The sequence below is a fragment of the Lepidochelys olivacea genome, assembly GCF_965140295.1.
Source record: "Lepidochelys olivacea isolate rLepOli2 genome assembly, chromosome: 7".
NCBI lineage: Eukaryota > Metazoa > Chordata > Testudines > Cheloniidae > Lepidochelys > Lepidochelys olivacea.
This window is the reverse complement of record NC_140417.1, coordinates 38,143,326-38,162,127: the sequence shown is the minus strand read 5'-3', so window position 1 is coordinate 38,162,127 and position 18,802 is coordinate 38,143,326. Positions and strand designations below refer to the sequence as shown.

General features: G+C 41.3%; 1 protein-coding gene across 1 annotated transcript in view; it reads left to right on the top strand.

Annotated features, from left to right (window-relative positions):
• The window catches only part of SYN2 (synapsin II), a 424,652-nt gene that overhangs the window by 386,446 nt on the left and 19,404 nt on the right, over window positions 1-18,802 (top strand). The window contains exon 10 of the mRNA XM_084633725.1: window positions 10,067-10,216. Coding sequence (XP_084489851.1) covers window positions 10,067-10,216 — 150 coding nt within the window. The remainder of the gene's footprint in view (window positions 1-10,066; window positions 10,217-18,802) is intronic.

Genomic DNA, 18,802 nt, shown 5'->3' with positions numbered 1-18,802 from the left:
AAATAGTGTTTAATGTTTGATTTTCCCTGAAGAATTGGGATACATTCATGGCCAGTACAGCTACTGGAAAAGTCTGTTCGCATGTCTGGGGATGGAGCGGGAATCTTCCAGGGACATCTCCATGAACCTCTCCTGGAGGTACTCTGAAAGTATTCTGGAATCATTGCAGCACAAAGCATGGCAGTGAATGGTCCTGGGTTTTGGTCGCAGTCAAGCAACATTCAGTCTATATCTTTCTGTGTTAGCCTCAGGAGAGTGATATCATTCATGGTCACCTGGTTGAAATAGGGGAATTTTTGTAAGGGAACAGTAAAAGGACCCTGTTCATGCCGGGCTGTTTGCGCTTGGCTAAAAGGGATCATCCCGGAGAATAGCCACGCGGTGGGGTGGGGGGAGGTGTGTGCTGCACATCCAGCCGAAAACCGCAGCCCCTCCTTTTAAATGTGAAACCCAACCCATTGCTTGCTATGGGAAAGGAGGGCGCTGCAGTTTGAAAACATCCCACATGTTATGCATAAGAAGCCAACCCTGCATATCCTTTGCCTTACTATGGCTGCATGGAAACCGAATTCTGTTGCCCAGCCGTGTGTGATGTGTCACCATACTGACAGGCGCTCAAGGCAAAATGTGACCTTGTACCTAAAGCACAGGTGCTGTCTGCTGTGCATTGCTTGAGTCACTGCGAAAGAGTCTCCCTTTTGTTCTCAGAAATGTTTCATCTTAAATTGTACTCTCCCTTTTTATCTCCCCCAGGTGCAAATGTTTCTAGGCTCCCCCTATCATCTCTGGTCCTGAGGTTATCACAGATTAGAAGTCCAAAAAAACACACTTGCCATGACATGTTTTCCGAGCTCATGCAGTCCTCCCGCACTGATAGGGCACAGCTGAATGCATAGAGGCATTCAATGTTAGAGGCTAGGAAACCATTAAGTGAGTGTGAAGCGCAGAGGCAGGAGGCAATGCTAAGGGTAATGGGGGAGCAAACAGACATGATGAAGTGTCTGGTGCAGCTGCAGGAAAGCCAACAAGAGCACAGACCCCCCGCTGCATCCATTGTACAACCACCTGACCTCTTCCCCAAGTTCCATAGCCTCCTCACCCAGACGCCCAAGAACGCAGTGGGGGAGGCTCCAGGCACCCAGCCACTACACTCCAGAGGATGGCCCAAGCAACAGAAGGCTGTCATTCAAACAGTTTGATTTGTAGTGTGGCTACAATAAACAATGTGGCCTTTTCCTTCCCTCCTCCCCCACCCCACCCAGGCTATCTTGTCAGTTATCTCCCTTTTTTTTAATTAATAAAGAATGAATGCATGGTTTCAAAACAATAGTTACTTTATTTCAAAGTGGGGAGGGTGGTTGGCTTACAGGGAATTAAAATCAACAAAGGGGGCGGGTTTGCAGGAAGGAGAAACACAACTGTCACACCAAAGCCTGGCCAGTCATGAAACTGCTTTTCAAAGCCTCTCTGATGCGCAGCACGCCTTCCTGTGCTCTTCTAATTGCCCTGGTGTCTGGCGGCTCAAAATCGGATGCCAGGCGATTTGCCTCAACCTCCCACTCCGCCATAAACATCTCCCCCTTACTCTCACAGATATTATGGAGCACACAGCAAGCAGCAATAACAATGGAAATGTTGGTTGCGCTGAGGTCTAACCTAGTCAGTAAACAGCGCCATCGAGCTTTTAAACGTCCAAAGGCACATTCTACCACCATTCTTCACTTGCTTAGCCAATAGTTGAACTGCTCCTTACTACTGTACAGGCTCCCCGTGTATGGCTTCGTGAGCCAAGGGAGCAAGGGGTAGGCAGGGTCCCCAAGGATAACTATTGGCATTTCAACATCCCCAACAGTAATTTTCTGGTCTGGGAAGTAAGTCCATTCTCGCAGCTGCTTGAACAGCCTGGAGTTCCTAAGGATGCGAGCGTCATGCACCTTTCCCGGCCATCCCACGTTGGTGTCGGTGAAACGTCCCTTGTGATCCACCAGTGCCTGCAGCACCATTGAGAAGTACCCCATGCGGTTTACGTAGTGGTTGGCAAGGTGCTCCAGTGCCAAGACAGGAATATGCGTTCCGTCTATTGCCCCACCCCAGTTAGGGAAGCCCATTGCAGCAAAGCCATCCACTATGACTTGCACGTTTCCCAGAGTCACTACCCTTGACAACAGAACATCAGTGATTGCATCACAGAACCCCCCACGGTAGATTTGCCCACTCCAAATTTATTCCCGACTGACTGGTAGCAGTCAGGCGTAGCAAGTTTCCATAGGGCTATCGCCACTCGCTTCTCAACTGTCAGGGCAGCTCTCATCTTGGTATTCCTGTGCTTCAGGGCGGGGGAAAGCAACTCACAGAATTGCAGGAAAGTGGCCTTTTGCATGTGAAAGTTTCACAGCCACTGTGAATCATCCCAGATATGCGGTCCCACCAGTCTGTGCTTGTTTTCTGGGCCCAGAATCGGCATTCCACTGTATCAACCAGCCCCACTGCCACCATGATGTCCCAGTTGCCACAGCCTGTGCTTTCAGAAACGTCTGTGTCCATGTCCTCATCAAAATCATCCTCGTGCTGGCATCTCTTAGCCCAGTTCTGCATATACTCCAGGATAATGCGCGAGGTGTTTACAATGCTCACAACAGTGGCGGTGAGCTGAGCAGGCTCCATGCTTGTCGTGGTATGGCATCTGCAGGACAGCAGAATTGCAACGGAAAGGGTGGATGACAATGGATGCCATGAGAATAGATATTTATACAGAACGACGAGAGGACCTGCGAGGTCGATTCATGGCACCAGGAGAGCAGAGTTGCAGTGGAAGCTGTGGATGACGACAACATGGAGAAATTTGCTATTGAGACTGAGCTCATTTACAAGAGCAGGAGAGCAGAGTTGCCACGGAAGCGGTGGATGACGACGATTAGCAGTCGTACTGCACTGTCTGCTGACAGCAGCACCCAGGACACAACAGCAGCGGTGAAGGTGAGCTGAGCTGAGTGGGCTCCATGTTTGCCGTGGTATGGCGTCTGCACAGAAAAAAGGCACGAAACGATTGTCTGCCATTGCTTTTATGGAGGGAGGGGTGACTGACGACATGTATCCAAAACCACACGCGACAATGTTTTTTCCCTATCAGGCATTGGGAGCTTAACCCAGAATTCCAATAGGGGGCGGAGACTGCGGGAACTGTGGGATAGCTACCAACATTGCACCGCTCCGTAAGTTGATGCTAGCCACAGTAGTGAGGATGCATTCTGCCGACTTAATGCGCTTAGTGTGGACATACGCAATCGACTGTATAAAATCGATTTATAAAAATCAACTTCTATAAAAAGAAAAGGAGTACTTGTGGCACCTTAGAGACTAACCAATTTATTTGAGCATGAGCTTTCGTGAGCTACAGCTCACTTCATCGGATGCATACCGTGGAAGTGACCACTCTCCCTATAATGTGCATGATAATCAAGATGGGCCATTTCCAGCACAAATCCAGGCTCTCTCACCCCCCCACCCCCATACACACACAAACTCACTCTCCTGCTGGTAATAGCTCATCCAAAGTGACCACTCTCCCTACAATGTGCATGGTAATCAAGGTGGCTTTCTCACCCCCCCTTCCCCCCCCAGCGACACACACACACAAACACAAACAGCAGGAGAGTGAGTTTGTGTGTGTGTGTGTGTCCCAGGGAAAAAAAAAGGGGGGGGTGAGAAAGCCTGGATTTGTACTGGACATGGCCCACCTTGATTACCATGCACATTGTAGGGAGAGTGGTCACTTTGGATGAGCTGTTACCAGCAGGAGAGTGAGTTTGTGTGTGTGGTTTTTGGAGGGGGGTGAGAGAACCTGGATTTGTGCAGGAAATGGCCCACCTTGATTATCATGCACATTGTGTAGAGAGTTGCCACTTTGGATGAGCTGTTACCAGCAGGAGAGTGAGTTTGTGTGTGGGGGGGTGGAGGGTGAGAAAACCTGGATTTGTGCTGGAAATGGCCCAACTTGATGATCACTTTAGATAAGCTATTACCAGCAGGACAGTGGGGTGGGAGGAGGTATTGTTTCATGATCTCTGTGTGTATATAAAGTCTGCTGCACTTTCCACGGTATGCATCCGATGAAGTGAGCTGTAGCTCACGAAAGCTCATGCTCAAATAAATTGGTTAGTCTCTAAGGTGCCACAAGTACTCCTTTTCTTTTTGCGAATACAGACTAACACGGCTGTTACTCTGACTTCTATAAAATAGACCTCATTTCCTAGTGTAGACATACCCTATGTCAACAGGAGAATTCTCCATCAGTGTAGCGCTGTCTACACCAGGGCTTACCTTGGTTTAATTGCATCATTCCAGGGTGTGGCTTTTTCACAGCCTTGAACAACGTAGTTATACTGACCTAATTTCCTTGTGTAGACCAGGCCTCAACAGAGACACTGGTTTCATTTCTCTTTACAACAATCTGCAGTCTGGTATCCCTCCTTTCTCTTGTGACTTCAGAGGTGTTAATTGCCCACTTCATTTTGAATGGTCTCTTGCGACATGGTGTGAACTTATGCTTAATATTCTGTTCAATCTTGTATTTAGCTGTGACACTCTCATTACCTTTCCCAGACTTGAAGAAGAGCTCTGTGTGGTTCAAAAGCCTGTCTTTTTCAGAAGGTGGTCCAATGAAAGATATTATCTCACCCATCATGTGTGTCTCATGTTCTGGGACCAACATGGCTACAAAAAAACTGCAGACAGGGGTTTATATGACAGGGTAATAGCTCTTGAGCTTCAAAGTCTCTTAGGTTAAAAAAATAAGCACTTTTAGAACTGTCCAGGCTCTCCAACATTGTGGTGAACAATATTTTGTTTTTCTTTTTACTGACAAAAAGTATAGGAATACTTTAAGGAATTTTTTTCCTTGGGTAATTCAACCATCTGGCTGAAAACCACAAAAGCCAAATAAATTTTAAGACAGGTTGGCAGAACTGAGTGAATTGAAGATAGTTTCCAAGTTATTGCCTACGTTTTTTTGGTTGTTGCAGGGTTTCCACACCAGATTTTTGCCTCCCCTCCTGGGAGTGCTTCCCTCTAAAGCTCATTCTGTTTAACTTTTGGGATGCCTGCTGAATTTCTGTCCCAACTTTGAAAGTTGGTTGTTTTTTTTGTTTTTTTAAAGTAGAAGTTCTAGGGGGCCCCTATCTAAGACCCATTGAAGCCAGTGGAAAGAATTCTATTGTCTTCAAAAGACCTTGGATCAGGCCATAGATAGGAATTGATTTAACCACTGTCATTTCAATGTCATCTTAACAGCAGCATAACCATCATAACCCAAAACTAAAATCCCTCTATAAAGTTACAAATCTATTTTAGGCAGAAGTTTGCTAATAACCTGTCATTTTCCTAATATTAGGATGTGTGTAAGAATCTTTCATTTTAAAAAAGGAAAACACCTTTTTAACCACTTTGAAAAAGAAAGATATTTTTCTGTGTTTTTACAAGGAAAAGCTATATAAGCTAAATACAAGATTAAGAGACAGTGTTGTCTAGTGATATACTCTTTGTCAGAAGGACTTTAATTGAATTATATCTTCCATCTGAACACCTCAAAGTAATTTAGAAATATTAATTGGAATTACTCCCCTAACACCCCAATGAGGTAAGTGTTATTTCCATTTTACATATGGGTAATCTGAGGCACAGCTCAGTTAACTGATTTACTCAACAGGACCAAGATCTCCAGACTCCCATTTCTCCCCCTTAAGCACAAGACCCATACTTTTCCCTTGTGTACTGATAAGCAAAATAGAAATGTCTATATAGAAAGTGTCCTGTAAATCCCCATGCATACCAGCTGTGTAAAAGTTAACTAATTAACAAATTAACAACCAGGAACCTCTCTGGGTTCCAATCTTGACTCTGCCAGTCTCCAGCTTTGTGGCTTTAAGCATTTGCTACTCCTTTCTGGGCCAAATTCATTCCTGCTACAACTCTTTTGATGTTGATGGACTTACACCAAGGGTGGATTTGTCCATTTTTCTCTTTCCCTATCCATGAAATGGGGAGACTACTTTCCTGTCTGGTTGGGGAATGCTGAGGATTAATATAGTTGATATCTAAGGCAGTTTTTAAAATGATTATAATTAATTGTTGATAAAACCATTAGGAAACTTAAGTACATAACTCAAAAAGAGGGGCCATCATTTTCAAGTGACTACTGATTTGGGGTGCCCAACTTGAGGGGCACATTAAAGGGGACTGATTGCTAGAAAGTGCTGCACAAACATGTGGACAAGGGGGATCCAGTGGACATACGGTACTTAGATTTCCAGAAAGCCTTTGACAAGGTCCCTCACCAAAGGCTCTTACATAAATTAAGTTGTCCTGGGATAAGGGGGAAGATCCTTTCATGGATTGAGAACTGGTTAAAAGACAGAGAACAAAGGGTAGGAATAAATGGTAAATTTTCAGAATGGAGAGGGGTAACTAGTGGTGTTCCCCAAGGGTCAATCCTATTCAACTTATTCATAAATGATGTGGAGAACAGGGTAAACAGTGAGGTGGCAAAGTTTGCAGATGATACTAAACTGCTCAAGATAGTTAAGACCAAAGTAGACTGTGAAGAACTTCAAAAAGATCTCACAAAACTAAGTGATGGGGCAACAAAATGGCAAATGAAATTTAATGTGGATAAATGTAAAGTAATGCACATTGGAAAAAATAACCCCAACTATACATACAATATGATGGGGGATAATTTAGCTACAACTAATCAGGAGAAAGATCTTGGAGTCATCGTGGATAGTTCTCTGAAGACGTCCACGCAGTACGCAGCGGCAGTCAAAAAAGCTAATGAGATGTTAGGAATCATTTAAAAAGGGATAGAGAATAAGACGGAGAATACCTTATTGCCCTTATATAAATCTATGGTACGCCCACATCTTGAATACTGCATACAGATGTGGTCTTCTCATCTCAAAAAAGATATACTGGCATTAGAAAAGGTTCAGAGAAGGGCAACTAAAATGATTAGGGGTTTGGAACGGGTCCCATATGAGGAGAGATTAAAGAAGTTAGGACTTTTCAGCTTGGAAAAGAGGAGACTAAAGGGGGATATGATAGAGGTATATAAAATCATGAGTGGTGTGGAGAAAGTGGATAAGGAAAAGTTATTTACTTGTTCTCATAATATAAGAACTAGGGGCCACCAAATGAAATTAATGGGCAGCAGGTTTAAAACAAATAAAAGGAACTTCTTCACTCAGCGCACAGTCAACCTGTGGAACTCCTTGCCTGAGGAGGTTGTGAAGGCTAGGACAATAACAGGGTTTAAAAGAGAGCTGGATAAGTTCATGGAGGTTAAGTTCATTAATGGCTATTAGCCAGGATGAGTACGGAATGGTGTCCCTAGCCTCTGTTTGTCAGAGGGTAGAGATGGATGGCAGGAGAAAGATCACTTGATCATTACCTGTTAGGTTCACTCCCTCTGGGGCACCTGGTATTGGCCACTGTCGGTAGACAGGATACTGGGCTGGATGGACCTTTGGTCTGACCCAGTATGGCCGTTCTTATGTTCTTACATCCACCCACTGAAAATCAGGCTCCTTTTAAAGGTGCCTCACATTGAGCATCCAGGAATTCAGTCACTAGTCATTTCTGACCAAGATTTTCAAATGTTTTGTGCATGCCTAGTAACCTTTCCCCCTCCCACCTCAAAGAAGATGATGCTAAGCCAGAGGAAATAACTTTAAATGTGCATTTAGGTGCTACTCCAATGCAACTATAAATAATGATAGTGTTCAAGTGATAACCTGCTGAGAGTGAAGGTTGATGCCTGTGGTTATTAATGTGATACTGAATGGAAGCCCAGATTTTAACAAACATTCCAGTGTATATTAAGGGCCCTTATTCTCCACTCTATTACACCCAGTTTTATACAGGAGGAGAGAGTCGGGTGCTAAGTTTAAAAATAGTGTATACACTAGTATCGTGAGGCTAGTCTCTGCTCTCACAGAATTGAAACTCCAACTTTAGTGGAGTTACTCCTGATCTACTCCAGGGTAAGTGAGAGCAGAATCAAGCACTTGATTTGGTTTACTGTCTGTTACTTTCTCTGGCAAAAATCATAACATGCAGTTCTTGCATGTAGCTTTTCCTCAAAGACGCTGTGTGCTGGGAAAGAACCTCAAGAATAAACTGTGTTAAAACAAATATAGTATTCTGTTTTCCTCATTTCTCCAGTTATAATTTATCCATTTATGCATCACAGAAATGTGACAAGGAAGTTTGAAAAGTATACAGTATGTACCTCTTCAAAAGTATTAATGTGAAAAATATATAAAACTTATAGGAGCCCCTGGAGTGCAAATATCATCTATTTCTGCAATACCATTGATGTGTACCCAAGAGTGGAACACCATTCATGCTTTTCTTAGAAAACATCTGCTTGAACTGTAAATTGTATTTCTTTGTTTAATTTGGGTTTGTTTTAGCAAGCCTCTGAGCTCTGAGGAAGATTTTTAATGGTTGCAGCCTCCTTGAGACTTTGTAGCCCTGAAGACCCCAAGTCAATAATTTGTAGCATCTGAATTATAAATAAACAATGCTACTCTCTACCTAATTTGGGGGGTGGAGCAGGTAGGGGGAGAGAATAAAAGTATTTGTACATAGTGACAGTCTCTTGTTTCATATTAATGTGATTAGATATAATATTTTGGACAGTCTCATTCACAAGTTTTTTTAAATCAATTTTTTCTAATCAATTTGAAAATTTGCAAGCCTCCAAACGTTGTTTAAAAGGTAATCTGTTATTAGCATCTGTATTGTATGAAATAGCAGCTGGATAGCATAGTAAAACCTTACAAAACATTGTTACATTGAACATAGTAAGTTCATTTAGGTCCCAATCTTTCCCTGAGCGTCCACCATCAGTGTCTGAGCTTGGCACTAGGAGGGGTATGGGGGAGGAATCTTGCAGAGCTGCTTCACTTATGCTAATACAGGCTGCTGCGTTGAGAGTGTCTCTGCAGACACTCTAGTCCACTCCTTCCAAAAATGGCAAAGGACCAGAAGCTCATACAGTGTAGATCGTCTGGCTTTCCCACTCTCTTATCTGGTCCATGTGCCACGCTTAATCACCCAGTGTGCTGCCACAGGTCAAGTACTCGCAGGAGTTGGGCTCCACACCATATAGGATTCATAATCTTGACCTCCTCCTTTGTGCAGTTGAATTGCAATGATTCCACAGTGGGGAAGCCTTTCACACATACAAAGTGGAGGGCAGGATTCACCCCTTAGGAAGAATACATCAGGTACCTATAGGATAAAAAGTGCAGTTGTGGAAATACTTTAGTCTGCAAACCCCTACAAGATCTGCACGACATACACAGCACTTTTCAGAAACAACCCTATCAATAATAATGGCATCATATTGCCTTGTTTCAGATTTTATATTAACCAATAAGGACTATGGGATCAAAGTCTAACAGAAAAGCCAGAAAATTCAAGTTTCAACTCAGCATTTCCCTAGACATATTCCATTAAGGGGATAGGGTTTGAGCCAGACAAACCATGCAGGGGAAAGAGCCCTTTAAAACATTTAATAACCCAGAATACACAGGGAAATATCTCAGGTTTCAAGCCCTCCTTAGGGAAGCCTTGTGCCTCTTTATAATCCTTAGTATGTGCAGTGGTGTAGTTCCCTCAGGAACCATGTTCCCATGGAGTGCCCACACATGGCATCCCCAAGAAATGTCAACATGCAGTCACACGGGTATATTGCCTTGGGATTGGAAAGGGATGATGCCATGGAGAGTGGCATTCCCCAGCTATGAATGGGCTCAGAAACAGCCCAAATACAGCACAGAAACTCAAACTCAGATCGTACGGAGTGGCTTCCAATCTCCAGGAAGGGGATGATGATACTTAAGCTCAATTCCCTTTCCTCTCACAAAAATTAGACCATTTCTACCTATTTTTCTCCTTTTTGCAGAACAAACTCAGTGGATGACCTGACATTTACAGATAAACACGTGGAGTGGGTTTGCTGCAATGCTACATTCCCTAGCTAATCAAATGTTGTATATTATAGGTTATGGACTGTGCAATGCCTTTGATTGGTGAACATCAGGTTGAAGATAGGCAACTTATAACTGATCTTGTTGTAAGCAAAATGAACCAAATGTTGTCCAAAACACCTGTACCATCTCCTCAGAGACCCACTGCCACTCAACAGCCTCAGGTAAGAAACTTCTATTTTCTAAATACACAATACGATAGTATATGTAATTGCGATTTAAAACATTAATTGTGATTAATCATGCTGTTAAACAATAATAGAATACCATTTATTTAAATATTTTTGGATGTTTTCTACATTTTCAAATATATTGATTTCAGTTACAACACAGAATACAAAGTGTACAATTTTCACTTTATATTTATTTTTGATTACAAATATTTGCACTGTAAGAAACAAAAGAAACATTATTTTTCAATTCCCCCATTACAAGTATTGTAGTGCAATCTCTTTATCATGAAAGTTGAACTTATGGGAGATAATGCTGCCCGCTTCTTGTTTACCATTTCACCTGAAAGTCAGAAAAGGCGTTCACATGGCACTGTTGTAGCTGGCATCGCAATATATTTATGTGCCAGATGCGCTAAAGATTCATATGTCCCTTCAAGCTTCAACCACCATTCCAGAAGACATGTCCATGCTGATGACGGGTTCTGCTCGATAACGATCCAAAGAAGAATGGATCAATGCATGTTCACTTTCATCTGAGTCAGATGCCACCAGTATACGATTGATTTTCTTTTTGGGTGATTCAAGTTCTGTAGTTTCTGCATCAGAGTGTTGCTCTTTTAAGACTGCTGAAAACATGCTCCACATCTCATCCCTCTCAGATTTTGGAAGGCACTTCAGATTCTTAAACCTTGGGTCGAGTGCTGTATCCATCTTTAGAAATTTCACATTGGTTACTTCTTTGCGTTTTGCAAATCTTCATTGAAAGTGTTCCTAAAACGAACATGGGCTGGGTCATCATCCAAGACTGCTATAACATGAAATATATGGCAGAATGCAGGTAGAACAGAGAAAGAGACATACAATTCTCCCCCAAGGAGTTCAGTCACAAATTTAATTAATGCATTATTTTTTTAACCAGCATCATCAGCATGGAAGCATATCATCTGGAATGGTGGCCAAAGCATGAAGGGGCATACAAACATTTAGCATATCTGGCACATAAATACCTTGCAACGCTGGCTACAAAAGTGCCTTGCGAACGCCTGTTCTCACTCTCAGGTGACATTGTAAATAAGAAGCAGGCAGCATGAGCTCCCTTAAATGTAAACAAACTTGTTTGTCTTAGCAATTGGCTGAACAAGAAGTCAGACTGAGTGGACTTGTAGGCTCTGAAGTTTTAAATTGTTTTGTTTTTCAGTGTAGTTATGTAAAAAAAATTGTACATTTGTAAGTTGCACTTTCACAATAATAATGCACTACAGTTCTTGTATGAGGTGAACTGGAAAATGGTATTTATTTTATCATTTTACAGTGCAAACATTTGTAATGAAAAATAATAGGATAAAGTGAGCACTGTACACTTTTTATTCTAAGTTGTAACTGAAATCAATATATTTGAAAATGTAGAAAAACACCCAAAAATATTTAATACATTTAAATTGGTATTCTATTACTGACAGCGTGAATAAAGCTGGGATTAATCGTGATTCATTTTTTTAATGGTGTGAGTTAACTGTGATTAATCAACAGCCCTAATATGTAAGTTTAAGGACAAGATTTCACTTGCAGTAAAGGATTTGGCTAGAGAAGTTACATACAGATACAGCCACAAGGATTCAAATAAGTATCATCAAAGGCATCCAGCAAGAAATTTTAGAAGGCATTCTGGAAACAACAATTAACCAGTGTGGATCAAAAGTATTCTGGTGATGTAGTTCTACATGGAGGGTTGTAGCTATTTAAGTATCCTGATAGCTCTGGATTTGGTATTATTCAGCTGAGTTGTCATTAGAGAAAATGGGGTCCTTATTATGCTGTAATAGGTCATATTCATGTAAAAATATCATGGAGATAATAAACCTATGAGGCACTGCCCTTAGACAGCATTTGGCTTTATTTGAAGATGGACGCAAGAGTGCTTGATAAAAACTTGTGTTATTGCAGGAGATATTATTGACATCTGCCACTACAATGTGTGCAAAGTAAATGACGTGATCAATTTAATATGATGCAAACCAGGAGAATAACCGGTGATTTCAAAACTGGAATGCACCTGAAGTGTATTTACTGTTTCAGTGAGCAGATGTCTGGACTGAATTGTTAATTTACAGTGTTATAAGAAGGATGGAAATGCATACAATTTGTCATACATTGTCTAATCCTTTGAGGACAGGAGTTTCTGAGTTCTGATCCTGGCTGTGCTACAGATCTGTTTTGTGACCTTGGTTAAGTCTCCTATCTTCTGTGGGCTAAATCCACAAAAGGGAGTTAGATTCTGCATTGCATCACCTCACTTTAGACACCCAGCCACCTAATGGAATCCACGGCCCTGAGTCAGGTGTCTAGGTTCCCCATACAATGAATGCATGGAGAGAGTTAGATGCTAAGAATAGGATTCACAAAAGCTAGCACACTGAGCAGGGAGCTATGTAAACTAGCCAATACCAAGGAGAGGGGTGTAGCCTAAAACCTGCCCAACAGAGGAAATTAGGCACCTCATGGAAGGTGCCTTCTTCTGCCAGGAGATGGCAGTCCTGGATTCAAATCCCTGCTCCACATCACGCAGAGGTGGGATTTGAACCTGGGTCTGCCACATCCTGGGTCAGTGCTTTAACCACTGGGCTAAAGATTTTAAGGCAGCAGCAGCATTTTGTATGAGGCCCAATCCAGGTGTACACCAAGCATGCCTACTGGATTCGGTCCTGCAGGCAAGAAAGGCAGCCGGGACAATTCTCAGTTTGACTGGGGGTTTAGTGTGAGCTTGGTGCTCAGATGTCAGAATTTAGGCAGCTGTGTTCATGCCCAGAAACAGATATTTAGGCACCTGCAGGATTAGGTGGCGGTTGAGCAGGGGATTTAAGGATCCAAATTTTGGACTTAGGCACCTGAAGTGACAGTTAGACACCTAAATCCCTTTGTTGATCTAGTCCTCTGCATCCCCTTGTCACTATTAAAATGAGGATGTTACTTACTTAACTCTTGGGAGTGTGGCGAGGTTTAATTCATATTTGTGCTATGCTTTGAAGATGCAAAGTGCTACATAAATGCCAAATGTTCCTTATGAGCTTATAGGTGATAGTCAATGGGATTGATCCTGGTAGGGGTTAAGCAGCCGCAAATTCTGTTGAGGTCAGTGGGTGGTTTAGGTACTTAGCATTTCTCAGTATCAGGCCCAAATGAACAGTTGAGAAAGAGATTGTCTAACTATACTGATAGGACCAATGGTGATTGTTTAAGTAATAAAATGGACCCAGATTGTAGGTTAGGAGTTATCAACCCTAGCTGAAAAGTCTATTTTTAATTCTGAATAGGCCCCACATCAGGTAAACAGCTTTGTGGTACATCTCAAGTAGACCAGTTCTTGAGGGAGAGTGACTAATTTGCTCTTCAAATATATCATCATACTTTGTTTAAAAAAACAACCCACCACCATCCCACATAAAGAAGTGGTGTAGCATCTATTTATATTATAGCCACTAGAAACTGAGCACAAAATTGTTTCAACCACATACAATGAATTTCCAACTACTATGACTCAAGCCCAATTGTAAAGGGCACCTAAAAAAAAATGTCACGGAGGAAAAAAAATCACCTTAGTACAGGGGTTCTCAAACTGGGGATCAGGACCCCTCAGGGGGTCATGAGGTTATTACATGGGAGTCGCGAGCTGTCAGCCTCCACCCCAAACCCCGCTTTGCATCCAGCATTTATAATGGTGTTAAAGTGTTTTTAATTTATGAGGGGGGGGTCACACTCAGAGACTTGCTATTTGAAAGGGGTCACCAGTACAAAAGTTTGAGAACCACTGCTTTAGTACCAAACATGGTTTCTTTCAGGATCGGCAAACTAACCATATATTAAAATACAACAGGCTAATTGAGAAGCATTGCCCAAAGCACGAAAGAGAGATGTTACATTGACAGAATAAATTTAAAAAGTGTTTGTCAGATTAACAGATAGCTTTCCTCCCCACTCCGCTCAAAAATGGAGCATTAAATGCTCTCACTGACTGAAAATCTGGTATACCAACTGGGCATTTGTGCCTAGATTTCAGAGAGGCCCAAGGTGTGGGAATGTTTCTGTAAGTGATTACTACTGCCATGTAAGCAAATTGGCTGCTTTTGTACTCAAATTGGGTATGTTCCTATACGTACACACAATTTCACACTCAAAAGTAGGTCCAAAATGAGCATACCCCACAGGTCTCCTTTTATAGAAATCTGGTACTTAAAGCTCTTGCTACAATAATTAATATAATTAATTAGATGCATGCACGAGGATCTTTGTTGCAGGATGTGGAATTTGCCATTTTTGTTCCTGTCAACTATGTTGGTGACAACCCCTCTCCCCCGAGGAAAGCTTCCACTATGCACAGATGTGAGAACCCTAAGACTTATGAAAGGCCTCGCTATAATAGTTTGTGCTCAGAATTATCCTGAAACCAATGGCTGGTGGAAAAGTTTCTATCCAAACTTTATTCCAACGGAAAGTTGTTGTCAACTAATAATTTTATTATTTTTTTAAAAGGCTCTGTTTTCCTTGAAATTTTCAAAAATATAAATTGGAGAGGAGGCACAAACATCTTTTTAAAAAATTCTGTTTATGGTTTTTAAATGCAAAGTCAAATTTTCCACTGAAAACTTCAATGAAGGCAAAGAAAAATTTCATTCTCACTTAAAGTTTCTGCAAGAAAAAAAACTCTAACCGACACTACTGATAATAGCGGTCTTCCAATTTCCTCCTTTTTCCTCCTGCTCTTTGAATAGTCTCAGCTGAACACTTGAGAAATCTTGGGGTTTTTCTAGATTTGTATGAGCTAGCCAGCCAGGGAATTGTTCCATCTGATGGAGACAACAGCAGCTAAGAATTTTGAGACAGCAGATGCATACGGATGTCATGACTGAAAAGTTCATTCTTGTCTCTCCCCATCTGCTGGCAGAAAGGATCTGTACTCAAATACCTAGACTGGCAGAACTAGACTTTGCACATGATTATTTGAACAGTTCTCCAAGATAACTACTGATGGTTCTGAGATTGCTTCAGCTAGTTCCTTAAGTACCCTAGGATGAATTTCATCAGGCTCTGCCATATTGAATATATCTAAGTTATCTAAATATTCTTTAACCTGTTCTTACCCTATTTTGGTTTGCATTCGTTCCCTCTTGTTAATATTAATTGTGTTGTGTATGTGGTCATAAATTACCTTTTTAATGAAGACTGAAGCAAAATGTTAATAAAAGCATTAAATCACCTCAGTTTTCTTGATATCATCAGTTACTAACTCTCCTTCTCTGATAAATAGAGGGCCTACACTTTCTTTCCTCTTCTTATTACCTTTTATGTCTCTTGCTACATGTAACTCATTTTGTGCCTTAGCCTTTCTGATTTTGTTCCTACATGATTGTGATATTCTTTTGTATTCATCCTCAGCAATTTGTCCATGTTTCCACTTTTTTAGGATTCCTTTTTTATGAAAGCTTTATCAGTTTAAATCTGTGTAGATCAGGTTCTGAATCCAAGATAAATGGTAAAAAAAGTAGTGTTAATGCAAACCCTCAAACTATTGTATGATAATGAGTTATGATAAAATTATTTCAGTGCAGATGCACAAGTGCCACATTACAATGGCAAATTCTGAGAGTACATTTCTGGGAGTTCAAGTCTATGAAGATTCTACTGGGAAGATGTCAAGACAATCTCAATACAACTCTATTGAGACCATGTTACGACATCGACAAAAGGGCAGAACTGTTGTATGATACGCAGCCATTAAAGAAATGGGAAAAAAGCATACACACTATGTTAAACTAGTTCAGAACATAATATTTTAGACAAGCTGACAAAGTCCAACACACTATAAGTGAAGCTGGCCAGACCATCTTTAATACTGACCTGACTGGGCCTTTAAAAGTAAAGGCCATGAAACAACAGTAATTAAGTGTATGATCAACAGCCCACTAGTGAAACAGCCATTTATCTAACTGCTTTGAAATAGGGATAGTAGGGCCCAGAAAAGTTTTAATCTTTAACAAACCTTTCAGAATATTTTTTTAAAATGTTTCTCACAAAATAAGCCCGTCTGTATTGAAAATAAGTACAGCACATTGATATAGAAATTGGGTCAAGACCTCCCCCTCAGGTTTACAGAACTCCTGCTTCTTTTAATTTCTTTTCATTTTCACTATCAGTCTCATGACCTCCTCACTATCCATCCCTCATTCTTCACATGACATATGATTGGCTCAAGAGTGCCAGGAAGCTGGGCTCAGTATTTCCTCTAGCTTCTTCATTCCAATAACTATTAGAGAGATATAACTGAACTGAACTGAACTTGACCACCCGTCGTGGAACAAGTTTGGAAAAAGGCAATGCTCAAATTAGCATTGGGTCGATGAAGAAATGGCAAAAGTACATTACTCAAGTCCACACAATAAACTCCTGTACTGTTCTGTTTCCAGTAGAAACACAGAACCATGATTTCCTCTATCAGTCATGATTTTTTTAAATTGTAATATGCTTATGTTTAGTAGGATGGTGGTAATTTGCTTTAATCTATTTGAATGTGAATGTCAGTCTGACACTACAACAGTTTAATTTGGCTTGATAAAGAACATCTCATTTTATAGGGGGGAAATCCTGCACCCATCTGTGGAGGCACAAGGAAACCTAGAATTGAGTACAGTTGTGCTGAACAGGGGAGACAAGATGTGGGGAGCCCACACAAAGGTCCATGCGAGATGGACCCCCACCTCCACAGCATTTTCCGCTTAGTCCCTCCCCACACACAGTTTGAGTAATGGCAATGGCTGACTTGGGGAGGAATAAGGCCAAAGTTGGCAGATCTTCTACAAAAAACCTTCAACCATTAGACCTACTGCAGCATCCAGACTGTAGACACAACGTATCTCCACAGCCAAGGGAGACCATTACTTTTTTCTCCACCCTCTGAGTTTAGCCTTTAGGCATTAAGAACTTATTTTTCTGCCTCATCAGTGGAAGGAAAGCCCACCAAATCAGTATACAAATTAAAGGCTAGGTTAAACAGGAGTAAGAGATGATCCTGATACTGGTACTTAAACTGTAGAAGTCTTGCTAAACTGGAGCAAAACTGTCTAGAGTAATTATATCCATAGTAGTAAACAGCAATAACAATAATCACAGAGGCAGGACAAAGGAAACCTAGACCATCCCTGACAGGTGTTTGTCCAATCTGTTTTTAACAACCTACTGTGATGGGGAGTCTGGCATTAAAAGGTTTGGAAACCTCTTAAAATCATTGTTTACTTCTCTAAAATAATTATGTCCCATCTATAAAGAAACCCTGTGCTGTATTTCTGATTCTCAATATAACATTTAAGATTAAGGGCAGAATTCTGAGGTACAGTGCAGCTGCTTTGCATTGAACAGCCGACAGCCTAAAGCTGGTGCAAGCACAAGTGGGAAGATCACTCCAGATTTATGTGCATCTTTTGGTGACACAGAGCCACTGTAAGTAGGCTTCTCAATATCCCTCTGATACCTACCTGATGGGATGTTGTGATTGTTGGCCACTAGCACAACTCAGTTCAGCCTTCAGGCTGCTCTAAATTATGCCAGAGTACTAGTCTGGCATAGTTCACCCATGATCAAGGAAGCAAAGGCCACCTTAGCTGCATTATGGGCTCCTCAGCCATAGTTCAGGATTTGGTTCAAGCTGTTTCAGTGTGCTTCAGTAGAAAATGGTTCTACTGTTTGCGTCTGTAACTATTTACATTTTTGAAGTCTTTCATCAGGTTACATCATAATATGACTCAACGGAACTTGTCAAAAACCTTAGGCTGTAGTTTAGATATGCTCAATATATTTTCTGTGGGCTACATTAGTAAATGTCATATGTCTCTTTTCTGTTGAATTTCTTAAACATGAAAGTTTGCGTGCACTTTGTGAGCTACCACTCAGTATATACAAGTGGGAGTAAATACCTACACAAAGCGCAAATCAGTGGAGAATCAGTATCCGGGCCTGCGTTCTTTTGAAGATGTAGCCTACAGTGAGTAAAGTTCTCTTTCCATTAAAATTTGCTTGACATACTCCTGCCCCAAACGCAAATGAAGTAGGAGCAGGGAGCATATGCTTTCCAGGTTTGTCGGTCAGCAAACAATCTAGACTTTTTTCCAGAAGCTCAGTAAGAAACAGTGGGGGGGAGGAAAATGAATGTTGCATCAATCATTTAAAGCTGTGCCCCCAAAAAACGTTTATAAATGATGGAAGCCTTTCTTTTTATTTTTAAAGACTAGAACTCTGCTACAGATAAATAGTCATCCCTCTGCTGTACTACAGCACCTTTTAGTTATTTAAGTTATAGTGACATCTTGTGGTAGTTTGTATTTTTCATGATGATCAGATGTTATTTACTGTTTAATGAAAAAGGATAATGTGCAAGTACAAATTGGTAAATTACAAAAGTGATATTACAGCAAACATGAAATCGAGTGCCTGATGTACATACACTATTACCAAATAACTAAAATGCTACTTATACAAAGGTTTCTAGATATACTCACTTTTCCGAAGTATTTAATTTCCCTTTGATTTGAG